The sequence below is a fragment of the Chroicocephalus ridibundus genome, chromosome 8, assembly GCF_963924245.1.
Source record: "Chroicocephalus ridibundus chromosome 8, bChrRid1.1, whole genome shotgun sequence".
NCBI lineage: Eukaryota > Metazoa > Chordata > Aves > Charadriiformes > Laridae > Chroicocephalus > Chroicocephalus ridibundus.
In genome coordinates, this window is record NC_086291.1 from 16,351,127 (window position 1) to 16,368,144 (window position 17,018).

At 42.1% G+C, this 17,018-nt stretch overlaps 1 protein-coding gene across 2 annotated transcripts; it reads left to right on the plus strand.

Annotated features, from left to right (window-relative positions):
- Positions 1-1,789: 1,789 nt before the first annotated feature.
- On the plus strand, positions 1,790-15,127 carry SAMD13 (sterile alpha motif domain containing 13). Of its 2 annotated transcripts, XR_010072222.1 has the most exons (5): positions 1,790-1,920; positions 3,362-3,446; positions 8,222-8,333; positions 13,674-14,095; positions 15,103-15,127. XR_010072222.1 is itself a non-coding variant. In XM_063343667.1 (4 exons), the coding sequence occupies exons 2-4, from the start codon at positions 3,394-3,396 to the stop codon at positions 13,815-13,817; spliced, it is 309 nt and encodes a 102-aa protein (XP_063199737.1). In that variant the 5' UTR covers positions 1,790-1,920; positions 3,362-3,393; the 3' UTR covers positions 13,818-14,835. The 2 variants fall into 2 exon arrangements, 1 of the variants encoding a protein (XP_063199737.1); XM_063343667.1 differs by lacking the exon at positions 15,103-15,127 and having other exon boundaries at positions 13,674-14,835.
- The last annotated feature ends 1,891 nt before the right edge of the window (positions 15,128-17,018 follow it).

The following is a 17,018-nucleotide window of genomic DNA, read 5'->3' on the forward strand; positions in this document are numbered from 1 at the left end:
GGTTTATATTTGTATCCTCAAATGTCAGTTCATTACCAAAGTTAGAAACCAGCTGATGCAGAAAACTCATTATGGCCTCATTATTTCTTGAGAGACAAAAAAGAATTGCCTTGTACGGCTTCCGACACAAATATGCCACATTTTACAGTACGCTTTGGGATGTGAAGTAAAGAGGGTTTTCTTTAGGGTGCAGTATGGTTAGTAATCTATTTAACTTGTTTCCCTGCATTTATTCACAAACTAAAGCAGTGAGGACTCCCACTGCTCTCTGTTCTCATTGCTCCTATTGATACTCGAGTCCCGTTGTTTGCATACTTTTTGAGAGCTTTGGTTATCTATTCGGCAGCATGCGAGTCTGGCAAAATGAAATGGTTGTGGAAAGTCACGGCTACAGTCCTTTGCGCAAAAGTGCACTTTTCCTGTGATTTTTAGTGCTTGTAACTGTGTCCTGTTAGCAGTTATGTGACTCGATTCCGTTCACAAGTGCCACCGGGATACAGTAAGCTACTTCTGGGAGTGAGACACAGGGTGCTGGGGACAGCCCTGCGCACCGGCTGTGGCACTCGTGTCACGGAGCCATGAGTTGCTCTGCCAAAATCAGGCTGAAGTCACCAGCTGGGTCTGTACGGATCCCCAGGCAGCTTGTCATGGCCCCCCTTGCCTCGCAGTGAACAGTGAGGGTGCGATCTGAGTGGTTGTGACTCAGAAGGAAATTCTGTGAGCAAAACATCCCACCAATTTGTACTAACCCGGATTGTTGAGGGTGGTCAGAGTGTCACTGTATCTGAGTTGTGGTTGGGACACAGCCCCGGTGTGAGGGGAAGGCAGGGCATGTCAGTTCGTTAGTATTACTTGCTTAATTTCCCAAGCGCTGACAGTGCATCATCCTTGTAACGCTTCTATGCCATTAGAAAACATCCTGAATCACGGTAAAGTTGGAAGAAAAAATTAAAAGTTGGTGTAATAAAGAAAAAAAAAGTGCAATTGCTGGAGAAACTCGCCAACATTTGTATTAATATCTGCAGGCAAGATTTTGTTGCCAGTGGGCCAGACTTAGTCACTTGTAGGCACTCTGAGTTGTACCTTACTCTGCAGTGAGTCCCGTGGACACCTGTAGGTCTCCTTGTGAACTAAGGCATGGCTGTAGCTGTCCCCAGGAATCGCCATCTCCATCTCTGCTCTTCCGTGGGTCCCGGTGACGCTGGCCCAGTGGTGCTGTCCGTAGTCGCTTCCTCCTTCCCACCACCCTGAGCCTGCCGTGCTCCAGTTCCAGAGAAACCCAGGTGCCAGCTATTCACCTGCCAGTTGAACTCATTCTAGGAGTGAATTTTTATGTAACTTTATCAATTTTCTGGCTGTTCCTATTTCCCCCCCGGTGGGATTTTCTCTCTTCCCCCCCTCCCCACTCCTACGGTACTACATACACCCCATTCGGTAGGAGGAGTGCGAATGTTTACAAGGAGATCACAAGAAATTCAAGTCATGACTCCGGCTCGGAGTGCTCCCCTCGGTTTGCAATTGCCCGTGCCCCCCCCGGACCCGGCGCTGCCGGAGGGCAGTCGCTCCCGCCCTCCCACCCCCGGCCCCACAGACTTCCCGGGGTGCCCTCCCGAGCCTCCGCGCTGCGGGCGCTTGCAGGGAAGGGGGCTGCCGCGGGGCAGCAAGCGGGGGGAGACCCCGCCGGCTCCCCTGACCGGGCGACGGGCTCAGCGCTGCGCCTTTAAAACGTCCGCCATGACGCGGGCGGCGGTTGGTGTGTGGCGGCGGCGTCAGGCGGGCCGGGAGCCAGGCGGGGCTGGTGCCCGGTGTCAAACTGAGCCGCCTCCGAGCGCCCCGCTACCGGCGGGGGGGGGGGCGGGAGCTGGGGGCTCCGCCGCTCCGGAGCAGCCTGTAGCAATGCTTTGGTTTAGTTGCTCGTAGGTAGGTTTTTATGTCTTACTTCCACCCCCCCCCGCCCTTCCTCCCCCAGCCAAAAAAAAAATGACAATGTGGTGCAGTGCTGCCTGGCGAACGGTTTCGGAGATGCTTGTAAAATGGTGAACGCGTGTCACACAGTCCCGGCGGAGCCGTCTCCTCGCCCGCCGCGGGGGAAGGGTCGTCCTCCCCCCGCCGGCCCCCCGACCCCCGTGTGGCTTCCCGGGGCCGTGGGCTCGGCGGGGGGTGCCCTGCCCCGAGCCCGAGGCGGCTGCCGGGTCCTGTGCGGCCGGGGGCGAGGGGACCTTCCGCGGATAGTGCTGGTGCGGTTGTCGTTTTGCTGTCACCTCAGGTGAACCAAGAAGTGATCTGAGGGAATGCTTTGAGTTATTTGGTCAGCGGTGCAGGGAGAAGCATCTTTTCGATTAGTTTGTTACTGTTTTCTTGGTGCTTTACGTGCTGCTAGCTGTATGATAAAGGGTCTTTTTTCTTTCCTTAACAGTGTTATTATTTGCTATCCTCTATTTTTGCAAAGTTTTAGCGGAAGAGTGTGTTTTCCCTCTTTTGTACTTCCCCGAGCTCTGTGACATTTCACTGGCATCCATTAATGCTACAGCAAGAACATCCTGAGTCCTTGGTCAGTTCATTGGTGCTCTCTGAAATAGAAATGGCTTACTTGAGAACAGAAAGAAGGGTCTTGGGTCATTTCTGCATGTTCCATGGAGTGGTGGAAAAAGCTGTGTGGTGGAAGTACTCCAGCATGCTGCGGGGAGGGAAACAAACTGGATTTTCTCCTGTGTCCTTCGTGTTTTCCTTTCCTTTTCAGAGTTCAGTATATACCATGCCTATAGAAGAAGCTGTGCAGGTGCGGGAAGGATGGTCTTATGGATAAGATATGGATTTAGGCCTCAGGAGTTTGGCACTCAATTAGTAACTCTGCTTACCAGTTCTGTGTATGAGATGGGTATAAGTCACTTTCTGCTCATCTGGATCCCAGATTCCCCATTCGTAAAACAAGGCTACAGATTTCAAAACCTCACTAGGGTTAAGATCATATGTCTGTTTGGATCCTCTATATAGCAGGACGACTGAAGGCATAATAAGCTCTCTTGATATCTAGCAATATATTGCAGGTCAGTGTCTATCTGTATGAATATATAGTTTGATCAAAATTTAATTAGTTTCAAAAAAGATCAAATGTAACATTACCTTCCTTGATTTTCAGGCATGAAATATCTCTTGTGTTTCAAGCACAGGTCAACTTTTTCTAGTTCCTTAGCTATTATCAGCTTTGCCAGGCTTCTGAGGAAAGTAGTCTTTGACAGCGCATTTGCTCTCAGGCGGAAACATGGTTGTGTCTCTGTAGAATGCTTGTTTCATTTATGTTATGTTGTTCTTTTCATGCTATCAATAATTAAACACAGCTTTTTTCCCCCCTATTGATCAGTTGCTGAAGTAAAAGAAACCTCTATCCTCCCCATGCTAACTGTTGACATGGAAAACAAGGAAAATGGCTCCCTGGATGTCAAAAAGTAAGTGAATCCATAGTGTTCAGTTTATGTAAACAGCACGTGGATTGTAGTTTTCCTTTGACTTAATGTGGTTGGCAATGGTGGGCACTTACATCTCTGCTCATTTCAAATCTCCCCATTCTCAATTACTTTTATTGTATTTCAACTTTGAAATAGAGGAGTCTCAGGCACTGAATTGATTAAAAGTGATATGTGGGAGGACTGTATTGCAACGGAGAGGTGTAAAAGCTAGTAACTTAAGTTAGGGGTATACCTTTCTCCACTGACCTCTCCTCTCAACCAGAGACTAAAGCAAGTGGTAGCACTGTAACCAGCACTCTACCTCCGCTCACCTGTCTGCTAGTGGCTTTTGCAGAACTGGTGCCTGATGAAGTGTCTTGTGTGGAAGTCTCCTCTCTGTCTCATTCAGAGACACACACCCCTCTCTGCTGACTGCCCAGCCATCTAGATCTGAAAAGTAGCAGCAGCATGTCTTTGGTTCCTGTCAGTTCTATTCTGGAACAGATATTTTGATCTGTTTGCTGGAAAAGCCCTAAACTGCTGTTTTTTTATTTCAGACCTAGGGTGGGAATAAGACAGAGACATGGTGTGCACTGCTTTACAATTTTCTTTCGTGTGGTAGACTGCAGGCTAAAACAAAGGAACTGTTTTGGGGTCATTTCCGTATTCTCAAAGGTCAGCAATTCTTAGATTAGGACTAGCAATTCTAAATGAAGTTATGATCTGAGAAGTGGAGTTCTGCATGGAAAAATTTGGCCTTGTTGCTTTAGGGTTATAGAAGCTGTGCTGAGATACATACATATATAGACATATTTTTAAAACATCAACAACCCAAACACAAAGAAATGTACTAGAGAGAGTTTGTAGTTTGTCCTCTCAAACTGCAATACTTCTGCAAAGCTACACCTTATTTTTCTCCTTCAGATCTCTTTTCTGTAAGCCTTCCAAGAAAATTTGACAATTGTTAGGCTCCCAGGCACTAGAGTAATATAAATAATAATAATGGTCACTTCAGGATGCTGATAAAACACCTGATTATGACACAGCATCAAAAGATCTGATGGCAGCCATTAATATCAGCATGCTCCCCAATATCAGCATGCTCCCCCTTCACTTGAGACATTGGTTACACCACACCAACATAAAATGCATTTTTCTGTTAGAATCATAGAATTGCTGAGGTTGGAAGGGACCTTTAAGATCACCAAGTCCAACCTTTCCGTGACTATGAGTAGATTATATCGTATATGTCCCCCAGAAGCCACCTTCAGTTGACAGTCTTGCTTCTACAATGAGGACTCGGTGGTGGGAGGAGAAGGGAGGCAGTCAAAGCAAGGGCAGTTTACATTTAGCCATTTTCCTCTGAGGCTTAGGTGATAAACGCTCAACTACTAACGGCAAAGGTGGCTTTTTAAAACTGATGGGGATTGTAATTAAACTGATCAGGAGCTGTGGTTTCTCAAGGAATATATGCAGTATGTATGTTTGCATATCTACAAAGGAAGTATTTGGCGCTTTCTTGAAGTGGATATAAATAGCTTGGATAAAATCTGTTTGTTCACATCCTTTCAGGCCTTGCTGCTTCTGCCACATGATGGCAATAAAGGCACAGGGACAGTGGTGAAAAGCAGACAAGCCTAATCTTTGTTCGTTGTCAGTGCAACTAGTATCTCGTTACAAAGCCTAAAATGCCAGTCCTCTTAAGATTTTACAGCATCCAGGGTGTCTGGCATAAACCAGTGTATGGCTAAGCCATGGCTGTTATATATTCCCTTTTCTTGTCTAAAGAATAGAGCCATGTGCAGCAGCAGCAGGGCAAGACTGTTAAAGTCTAGAAGCCAAATGAGCATCTGTGTGGATAGATGGGTTAAAATCCATCCAGCCTCCAACAGTCTGCCACATGCCTTTGAGTCTTCTGCAGCTGTAGCTGTGGAAATTGGCTCCACTTGAGGTCCAGCATGATGTTATTCCTTGAGGCAGGAATTTGCAATTATTTCCTGTGATTAGTTAGTGACTCAGGTAGAGTCCCTGAAGTCATTGCAGTCGAGCCTGGGATGGGGCTGGACCAAACTGTAGTTCCCTAGGAGTAAAAGAAGAGCTACACGAAAAGCTAATGCACCTGGGCTGAAATACAAAATTGTAGGAAAGAGGGTTTGGGACCATATTTAGCTTGAAATTAAAAATTAAAGTGTTTTGGGAAGTAAGCAAAATACCGCTAAGAGGTATTTTTACAGATTTCAGAATCACAGAAACTTCAGAGTTGGAAGGGACCTCTAGAGATCATCTAGTCCAACTCCCCTGCTAGAGCAGGATTGCCTAGAGCACATTACCCAGGACTGCATCCAGGCGAGTCTTGAAAATCTCCAGAGAAGGGGACTCCACAGCCTGTTCCAGTGCTCTGTCACCCTCACCGTAAAGAAGTTTTTCCATGTATTTGAACGGAACTTCCTATGTTCCAACTTGTGCCCATTGCCCCTTGTCCTGTCACTGGGAACCAATGAAAAGAGTCTGGGATTTAATCTTTTTTTTGCTATTTAGGAAGAATTAAATTCAATGTCTTTTAGGATTTATTATGTGGGGGTTTTTTAAATACTGAGTTGTTGGGGGTTTGTTTATTTTTAATTTTAATTAGAAGAGGAGTCATTGAAAGTGGTAGTCTATGTCTTGGGGAAAATGCAAAGATATAAATATAATTCTTCAAATGCTGCTTTTACAAATATGTGTAGGTTTTGTGTGGTGCTTTTCACACTTTACTTCTTAAGCATCAGAATGTGCACAACACCAAAAATCTTAATTGAAAGGCATTCTTTGATTTACAAAAAAAAAAAAAGGCAGCTTTAATAAGGCCAGATAGTCTAATTTTCAATTTGCTGAGTGTTGCCTTTCTATGTAATCACAATCAGTGAAGCGATTCATGAAGTAAGTCATTACTTGATGAGCAAAAGTAAGAAACTCTGGCCCTTTGCTCATTGCTCTGAGATATGTATATATTCAGTGTGATAAGTGAAAGAAACTGCTTTTAGAAGACCAGATGCAGCGTACAGTGTGATATTGAGGCTGCAGTGTGAGTCTCTAGGGCCAGAATTTTGTTGTCATATTGACAGGTACATTCCAAGAGTTAGGGGAGAAGCAAAAATCATTGTGTTCACGAGTCCTCCTTCCCAGGGCTCAGGTAGTTGTAGAAATTGCAATGTTGTAGAAATAGCAATGGGAGCCACTATATGTGATTCTTTTTGCTTCTCTTCATGGCTGGTTGGAAAAATGGTTGGCCCTTGATTCACTCAGTTATTTTGCTGAAAGATATGCAAGTCTCGGCAAGACAGAGGCAGTGACAATTGGAAAAGAAAAACTTGAAGACAGAACAAAAATGCTGTCAGGAGAGTATAATCTGTGTTTCTTTTCCAGCTGGTGCTGTTGAAAATCAAAGTCCTACCTCTAAGCTTCAGGACCTGAAATGGACAGGATTCTGACATCTGCCCTGATCTGTACATTTTTGATATTTTTTCATTAGCATTATGGTTAAGTGTGCAGAGGAGTGGAAAATGTATGGCATGAACTTTGGGACTTCTAGTTGGAGAAACATGTTAAAGTTCTCTCTTTTGATGTCTTGCTCTTTGTCCTCCCAAATTGCTATAGGAAAGGCAATCAAACTCACTGTGTATATTTTTTAATGTTTGTGTAACTGCAAATTCTGGTAATCTGAGATGGGATAATGGCAACTTGAGGATAAGAAATGAAGGGTAAGGATAGTAATATGAATGACTGGTTATTTTTGCTACTCTGAAAAGCAGTTGCCTGAGGTCAATCACAGAAGGAATTAATTCTGATTGTGTTTAACAGATGTTTTCTCAGATTCACACCTATTTTAAAAGCCCATAGACTTGTCCAAGAGATGAGTCCAAAACCAATTTTGAGACATCTTATATATCGAGCAATTAGTGCAATCATTGGTGCCTCTCTTTCCTTTTTTCCTTTTTTCCTTTTTTCCTTTTTTCCTTTTTTCCTTTTTTCCTTTTTTCCTTTTTTCCTTTTTTCCTTTTTTTCCTTTTTTCCTTTTTTCCTTTTTTCCTTTTTTCCTTTTTTCCTTTTTTCCTTTTTTCCTTTTTTTCCTTTTTTCCTTTTTTCCTTTTTTTCCTTTTTTTTTCCTTTTTTCCTTTTTTCCTTTTTTCCTTTTTTTTTCCTTTTTTCCTTTTTTCCTTTTTTCCTTTTTTCCTTTTTTCCTTTTTTCCTTTTTTCCTTTTTTCCTTTTTTCCTTTTTTCCTTTTTTCCTTTTTTCCTTTTTTCCTTTTTTCCTTTTTTCCTTTTTTCCTTTTTTCCTTTTTATGTTTTCCTGTAGTTTCTACCAGTGTTACAACGAAGCCAAGTCTCATCTGGGGAAAGAATAATCCACATACTGCAATTCTTTATAAGTACTTGGTAGCTGAAAACAAGCTGCAGTCTTGAAAGACAGGGATTTAGAACCTCAGTCATGGTGGTTTTTATTCTCCAACTGCAGCACACTTGCAGGAAAAGATACTGACAGATATGAAGATTCATATACTTTCTTCTCTTCTCTCTCTTCTGAAGTACCTCAGTTGTCCCCAGCATCAGGTCTTTGAAATGGAAGAGATCAGGCGTGACTGTTCTGTATCGGGGCGGGTGTGTGTGTGTGTGTGTGAAAGAATACTTTTCCTGGAGGAGCAAGGAAGGAGGGGATGTACATGGGGTGTGCACAAAGAAGCAGCAGATGCTCTGCACACATTTAGTGATTACTTGTCTGGATTTGCACTTTGCAGTTCAGTAGAGAACGGGAGACCTCCAGATCCTGCTGACTGGGCTGTTATCGATGTTGTGAATTATTTCAGAACAGCTGGATTTGAAGAACAAGCCAACGCCTTTCAAGAACAGGTAAACCTGTTAGGACACGCCTTTTAACTGCCACCAGTTTCTCACATTGTACATTTTTGCCATGGATCTGGTTATATACTGTTAAATAGGAGTGAAAATTCCACATTAATGGAGGGATTTGAGTCTGTTATTGGATGAAAATCCATGGGACTATGATCTTTGAGTAACAACGTTGTTCTACAAGGTGTTGATAAAGGGTTTGTGTTTGTTTAAAGCAGTCATCTGAAAGGTGAGGAATCTAAACAAATTTTCTGGCTTGGACTCAGTCTCCCTATACAACCCACTCAGTTTCAGTATCTTGTTATTTAAAATGTGAGTGGTAGTTCCCTTCTTCCTCAGTGTATTGTGCAAATACCATAATGAGCATTTATAAAATCCATGGGTCCTAAGAAGCAAGTTGCTTTTGAAGACCTCGGGTGAAAAAGGGACTGCCATGTTGCATTGAACTTGGCAGTGCAAGTGAACAGGGGAAGTACAAGTTGGCGATAAAGGGGAAGAATATTTTTAGGCAGAGGAGCAGCATGCTTGCAGGGCTCAGTCTGAGAAAGGGGTTGAGTCTTCATTTCTGGGCCTTGTAATTGCTGATGCTAATGGATGGCTTCTTTTGGTAGATTTGGTCAGCAAAGAGCTTAACAGTCCTATGGCCCCTTGTAACTTGGCTGTCAGCACACTGGTAATGTGTATTAGTGGGCAGGATATGGCTTACTTGGCCTACAGCCCACCTGTTCCATAGAGAAGGAATTTAGATCTCCAGATTGTCAGTTCAGCCCCTTCCCTGAGAAGTCCATATGTTTGCACATGACTACCAGGAAATTAGTCACCAACACTTGCATATAGTTAATCAAAATAGATGGCTCGACCTTCCAAGGCACTGAGTTAGTGCAAGTTATTGGCAGCTTTGCAGGGAAAGTGTACATCTAATGTGAAATAACGTTACTCTTGGTTAAGTTAGTCTTGCTGACCTTCAGCAGCTGGGCAGTGAAATCCCAGCTGATTGTAACTGATGAGTGTAACAAGAGTATCTAAATTTAACTCTTTCTGCTTGGGGATGAAAAGACTGGTGTTGGAAATATTCTGGCAGGGTGCAGAGAGAGGCTCTTTCTGCAGCTGCTACTAAGTTTTCAGAATTTGAAGATGGGTAAACAGGCAAAGAAATTGTTTAAGTGTATCCATTCCTTAATACCAGCATCCATGTCTCCTTAACAGCCCTAGAAACGTGGCTTAAAAAAGACACACAGGCAAAGTAATTGCGGCCTCTGGGTTTTTTCCTTATACTGACAGATACCTCTGACTTTCATCAAATATCTTAACCTCTCTGCACCTCACCTGGCTTGTCAATAATACTGCAGTAATTACTACTGATCTTGCAGCAGCAAGGTGAGGCTAACTCACAAGTTTTGGCAAAGCAATTTGCAACAGCCTGATGGAAAGCAGCATAGAAGTAGAGTGTAAAGGTTTTATTAGTATTCTGCAGCGAGGGCAAGCAGCTTCAGAGGAGGATAGCTGAAGTAAGCTGCTTTTTAGTATTGTGTTGCCAGGGCTCTGCCAGGATAGAAATGTGGCTGTGATTCTACTGTCAACTTCACTTTATGCCAAAGCCTTGGAGAGAGAGGCTGACAGCTGCCACCAGGATGTGGCCAGGAGATGTGGGACGGACACTCACAGCAGAAGTCATTGCCATTTCCTTCCCTTGCATTCCCTTAGCAGCCTGAGGAGCAGCAAGTGCCTGGTTCTCCATGCCAGCTCTGCCAGTCCATTCCCTGTCTGCACCAGGAACAGCTCCAGGAGCAACCCCATCCCTAACCTCTTACCAGCAGTGGTGTTCTGTTTCCTCTATGCTGCTTGCTAGCCACTAAATTTAACTCTATGTACTTAGGGTCTTTGTTATCAGGATGTCCCAGGCCTTCCAGGTATGGCAGTGTGGGCACGTTGAAACTTTAGCCATTCTCTGTCTACAGAGTCACCAGGCATGCAGCTGAAGCTCTGGCCATCTCTGTTTTTCTCTGCCATTTTTACTGCAGCTTGCCTAGGCCCCAGAAACCTAAATTCGTTTGATCTGCTGCTGCCCTGAATACATATTGGAAATGGAATGAGGCTGTAAATAGTAAAGGAAAGTATTCTGTTTCACGTACAACACTGGTAACTTGTTTTCCACTGAACTGCTTCAGTAGGGATAGCACAATGGTTTGTGCAAATGGTTTTACAAAACATTCATAGCCCAGAGTGTAATCTATGAGATCTATTATTACATTCAGCTCTTACACAACAGTAACTGAGTCCACGCTTTCTTTTGATGAAGCTGAATACATCTGGACTCACCCAAAGCAAGTCACTCAAGGAATTTTTAAGGCCTGAATTTTTCTTACAACATTTTAGGGAAAATGAGAAGACATTTTAAGAACTGCAGAATGTTTTATTAAAAGTGTATTGTAAGTGCTGGTAAGAACTGATGATTGTATGATGATTATACATTATTGCTTTTTGGAGTTCCACTGATGTCAGCAAGTCAAAAGAGCTCACCGATGAAAACAGATTAAACTGAAATATGTTTGCCAATAACAAAAACCACATAACATCAGCAAGCAAATCAGACAACCCAAGAAGATGGGGACACAAGATAATTAAAGAGATAGACAGACTGGAGGCAGGATGAGGGTGTGAACACCTTCAAAGAACTGCTGCCTGCCAGTATGTGGCTGAGCTTTCTCTAGGAGCTCTGGGAGCACAGGGGGCTGTGGTCACTCAAAGACTGATGCTGTTTGCCATGTCTCGAGACCTGCTAGCACTGTGCCTGACCTTCATTATTGCCCATGTGGCTTCTTAACCATTAGTATTACAATAGCCAGATAAGCCCAAGTAACCCAGTGGTAGTTTGCTGGCCTCACTGCAACGTCTTACCGAAGGGAAACTGCAGTTTGATGCTAGTTTGTGTCCACTGCTGCTCTCTAGCAGAGCCATGTGAGCATGCTGGCTGCCATGCTTTCCTGTTAGCTGTACTGTAAAACCTTACAGTTCTCAGTCACTTGGAGCAAGAGCAGAAAGAGTGCTGGGAGGACTTGAAGCTTAACTGGTCCTCTGGTTATTTGCTGAAGACAATATGCTATTGCTGCTGAGGTCACCCTGGCACAGTGGGGAGTTACTATTAACTCTAGTTGTGCAGAGGGGTTCCTCTACAGATGGCATTAAAAAGGCGTGGTGAAAGCTGGCATTAAAGTTGTGTCCTGAAAAAAACACAGAAAAGAGAGACCCAGAGAAGAAATTCAGAGAAGTCACTAAAGCATACAAAAGCTTACCTGGCGTCAAGTAATGGAATGACTGTGACAAATATACAGAAGCAGGTTTAAGTGGAAGACTGAAGCAAAGCTTACAATACACACAAAGATATAAAAACCTTGAATTCTAAATATGTAATCACTCGTTTCTACTCAGATATGTTTAGAGAATCAGTTTTCTATTCAACAAAAGCCTTAGCTGTTACCAACCTTTGTAGAATCCATAGGGAACCCTGTGGAAGAAGGGAAAGGAATAGATGCTTTTTTCCTGTTCTTGGAGTTTCCTCTCTTCCAGGTACTGGATTTACTTCATTTGAACCATACCAAACTGGAGGCTGTTCTTCCTCCATAGCATCGTTGAACCGCAGCAGCAAAGGCAACTTCAGATCGGTCATAGCAATGAGCAAAATACTCACTGGTGTCAAAATTTCCACAGAAAGAATAGTGACAAATGGAAAAGAGAGGATAGAAACTGGTTTTAATCATTAACATTCTCAACAGTAATTGGAAAGAGGCACCTCCTATAATTGGGTAAAAACTTATTGGAAACTTCTTTTCTTTTAGAAATACTGTTGCATTGCACACCTCTTAGGGATTAGCAGTCGCATCACTTAGGGAGATTTTAAAGACATTACACTTTCAGCTGATCTTTGACTATGTTGTAGTTTGTCTGTGTATTTTGTAATTATAAACTTCATCAAATCATTAGAGAGATCAGTCTGGACAAATTGTTGCTGAACTCTAATACAAGTCTTCATCTTTTCACCTTGAGTTGTAATCAAGGATGGGTTCTCTGACATTTCCAATTTAACAATTAATATTTCTAAGGAAGTGGGATAAATTGATGTGTGATGTTTATAATATGTATAAAAATATAAAATGTTGTCAATATGTTATCATGGAAAACAACAATATATGCAAGCATTTTAACTGCTTGCTCTCTGTTGATAATAAATTCAACAGTTAATAGTGAGGTTTTTGTTAAAAGTAAAAAAGAATGCAACAGCAGAGTGAAGTTCGGAGAAGGAGAATGCCATAAGGTATATACTTCTTTGAGCTGTGATGACCTTGGGAGGTCTGACTGTGTTATGAGACACCAGTCAATGCATTACTGTGTAGCTGTAGCTCCTGTCTGCTGAGTAGTGCAGTGCGATCCAACTGTAGGAATGTGTAAAGAAAAGGATGGTCCCATGTCTAAAACAAAGACGGGAGTTGAGAGATGTGGATTATTCCTCTTCCTCATTACAACCTTTGCAATATCGTTCAGAGGTAGTTTTCAAATATACAACAAGGGTTTGAGGTGGACAAAATGACAAAGCCTACAGGATTTGTAATCTAAATAGGTCAGAAAGCCAAGGTTTGAGAGAAAAAAACCAAAAAACCCACAAAAAACAACAACGTATCTGTGATTTAAAAGTGGGGATTTTAAACAGGAACGAGTAGGGGGTTTTGAGACCTATGGTGGGAAGTTGCTGCTCTTAGCCTCTTCCATTGTAAGTGGAGGAAGAGACGTTCCCTCAGACTGTTGAGCTCCACGGTTAGGCCCTTCCAAAATTTCTGATTGCAGGAGTTTTTTTGGGGCTTTTGTTTTTGTTTTTTCTTCTTCTTCTCCCTACAGGATGCATGGGAAGATTGGCCTTTTAAAGAAGGCAACTGAAGTTATTAGCAGATACTGACTAGTACAAACTTGCATATCGCTGTCAATGGTAATTCTTCTGAAATGCACTTCATAAGCCTTCTTCTTAAGACTATCCTTCCCTTAATGGCTGATAATGAGGAAATCTGCACATGTACCTATTAATTTGAAACAGATTTACAAGGAGGAAATTTTGAAATTAGGCTCATATGGGTTTTGTGCTTGGCTAAATAGTATTTGTGCCTTAGCACAGGTGAGCACTTGACAAGCAGGCAGCAGAATTTAGCAGCTATAAACATAGTTTCGGCAAAATAAAGGCTACTGTTTCTTTTCTCATTGATCCTCTGTAGTAGTCTTCCATTTGTTGCATGACTGTTCTCATCTGTTAGATTTGTACATTTGTCTTTATCAACTCTTTAATTCTTCTTATAGGAAATTGATGGCAAATCATTACTGTTGATGACAAGAAATGATGTACTGACTGGACTTTCATTAAAACTGGGGCCTGCGCTGAAAATCTATGAATATCACGTAAAACCTCTACAGACACAACATCTAAAGAACAGCTCTTTATAGCGAATTGTCTAATTGGGGTCATGTTGTGCCTCAAACAATAAATAAGCAATTTGGTTTCATGTGATGGAACTTTGTAAAGAGAGAATATATCTATTAAGAATATAAACCAAATTACAATATATATCCTATTGGATAGAGTTGGCAATATACTATATACTGAGTCTGAACTGAGAGAGGTAGTGTGTATTTTTTACATAGTACATAATGATTTTCTCTTTTAGGAAGTGTCAATGAGCATGTTGAGATAGCTACGTCACTGTATCCAGAACAAAAGGGAGGTATGTCATTCTCATTTTTGAGCCAGACATGTTCTTGATTTCATGAATTAAAATACCAAAAAAACCACCCCCACAAAACAAAAGTTTACATGCATCTTTGGGAGAGAGAGACTAATTAAAGTAGGGTTTGGTTTACACTAAAGACCTACTAAAATTATTACTACTTATAATTTTAGAATGGGGCTGACACTTGCCAACTCACCCTTTTTTGCAGAGGGTCCTATTTTGACCTTATTAAGGTTTACTCGTGGTATGCTGCAATGTTTAAAGCTACAACTTAACACAACCCCTTCGATAGCAGAAGGCGTTGCTGACAGGTGAAACTGGGTTGTGTATTTTTTGCTGTACTTTAAATTTTCAGCTTGTTTTCACCTGTTTTTAATAGTAGTTCTGTGTAAAGTATAGTTGTTTTTTAAAAGTTTGTGTTGCTTTGCAAAACAAAAAAACTTCATTTTATTCCCTTTTTAATTTATAACTTGTTTTCTAACATTATGCAGAAATTTGTAAAAAGAGTAAAATTCCGCGCATTTTTAATATTGTCTGTCATTGGTGTTGTAATGGTTGATTTTATTTTTTTTTAATGCTTTACTTAACGGTTTGAATACTTGTTTTAAAAACTGAAAGAGGCTGTCTCGTCACCATACATCTCTGTTAAAAGAGAGTCTTGTTCAATCTGTTTGTACCAGTTCCCTATTTGATAGGTTGCTTGCTATATCCCAATAAAGCATTGCTTATGTTTGGATTCAGTTTACTTTACAGATCTTACACCTTCTCTGTTTCTTTGTTGTGGTATATTGGAGCTCCTATTTTTCTCCATTTTCCCATTAAAAAGGTACCAAAACCTACTTAATATTCTACGTTCTTGTGTTTACTTTTAACACCACCTACCAAGATATTTAAAGATTTCGTTATTTTTGCTTTTTCTTATCTAGTGTTACATACTGCTGAAGGAGAAGCCCTGGTCACAGTTCACCAGTAACATCTGTGCTTCTCTTATCCCTTTCTAGATCTGTCGGTGGTGCAGGGGTGCTGTGCTGGCCCTGGTACAGCAGGGTGATTTACCCCAGAATGCCTGGGAGACAGCCCACAGATGGTGCTAAGCACTGTATGGGCTCAGCATCTTCTCTGGACCAGAGAGCTTTGTGATAACCCCTGAAATTGGGATGTGGGGTTGCATCAGTGAAGCTGAGCAAAGAAACCGGAGAAATATGAAATAAGCAGGAGTGTGTAGTGAAAGTGGAAATGGTGAGGTGGTGCAGCTGAGAAGAGAGAAGGTAAGAGAGAATGGTGCTTTCTGCCAAGTAGGGACAGGATTCAGGGAGAGGAAGGAGACACTCCTGTGTAATCTCCTGCCTAGGGGGTGGCCCTTCCTTCGCTTCTGACTTGGCCAAGTGCAAGGTGGCTGTTGATGGTTTCTGGTGTTGAGATTTGAGAAGGGATAAAGCCACATTAATAGCTGTACCATAGGTAAAGCTCACGGCATATGGTATAATACATAAACTATATACAGCAGCATGCTTTCTTGTATGCTTTCTAACCTTTACATTGTACAACATATTTATTTGGAATTTGAGATGCATGATAGGAGACAGGGATGTATTTAACATTTCTCTTTCTGTCCCTTGCACTGTAGTCACTTCAGGTATTGGTCTGTTAGCAACAGGTTTGTAAGTCACAGTCTGAATTCTACTTATGATTTTATTTATAGTTTGGTAGCATCCAGAGATACCTACTGGGAGTAGGGATCTTCTGGAAGACTAGGTTCAAATAGAGAGCATTGTCCCTGCCTTGGGGAGTTTTCAGGTACAGTCTGTATCAGGCTAATTACAGGCTGCAATTCAAAAGTTATACATGAAACTCCTAAAAATTTTAATATAGAATTAGGTATCTTTATGAAAAGGATTATGTAAAGCAGCTGCATGTAGCAGTCTGGAGATGCCTGCCAGCCCTATATTTGTAGAATTATTGTTGGAAAAGAATACATAATGCTATGTTACTGAAGGATCAATTGAATATTCTCTTCTCCATTTGCATGTTTGGTGTGGGAATGACACGTTTTGTAGATCTACAGATGACACAGAATTAAAAGTAGAACATATTTATTCCATGAGGGAGTAAAAACCTCCACTGTGCAGCCGAGAGCATGTTTGGTGATTACTGAGCACTTTTGATTCTTTTAATATATTTTAATGAGCAAATGAATTGCATTCAGAAGCATCCAGCTTATATTCCCCTTTTCATCAGCACCACTAACTGGCTCATACAAATGGAGGCCTAACAGAAAGCTCACTGCAAGTGTGAAAGGAATTTGGAGGATGTTGCTCAGAACTGTAACAATTTTTTTTACTGTCCCTGATCTTTATTGTAGTTTTCTACTGTTCTCTGAGCTTTCTAATGCTGCTGTTCTCTTTGTGCAGGTGACCTTTCTGGTTTTGTCTGTTATATTCTCCTTGCTGTTTCTGGGAGAACAAAAAATCTTTTTTAAAGAGACTGGAGGGTTTGAAAGAGGAAGTAAAAGCCAGATTATTTTTAGCTACCATTCCTCCTGCAGAAAACACAGCTGCTGTTGAGATGAGGAAGCGACTGATGTGCATTACTGGATACCATGTCAATACTGCAGTTCTGAGAGTTGCAGAGCTACGCAGAAATCCAGTTTATAATGTGCCTGCAGCTAGGAGAGTCCTCCTTCCTCAAAAGCCTTTCCACCACTGCTCAGGGTGGTGGTTAAGCTGCCAGGTGTCCAACTGCTCAGCTGATACTGGGTGTGAGAGTGATGATGGTACTGGTGCTGGAGGTCTCCCCACTTTCACACTGAACCAGTGATTTAGAGAGCAGCCTCCTCCTCTTGGAGGCAGCTTTAAGGAGCAAAGCAGCAGTCAGCTCCCCTGCCCTGCTGCCAGTCAGCACAAGAGCAGAGAGAGGT

Bases quoted from the DNA above. Each gene is read 5' to 3' on its own strand.
- SAMD13 (XM_063343667.1), top strand. From the start codon at position 3,394: ATGCTAACTGTTGACATGGAAAACAAGGAAAATGGCTCCCTGGATGTC. The intron at 3,447-8,221 runs GTAAGTGAATCC...TGCACTTTGCAG, and splicing joins GGCTCCCTGGATGTCAAAAA to TTCAGTAGAGAACGGGAGAC. The intron at 8,334-13,673 runs GTAAACCTGTTA...TTCTTCTTATAG, and splicing joins CCAACGCCTTTCAAGAACAG to GAAATTGATGGCAAATCATT.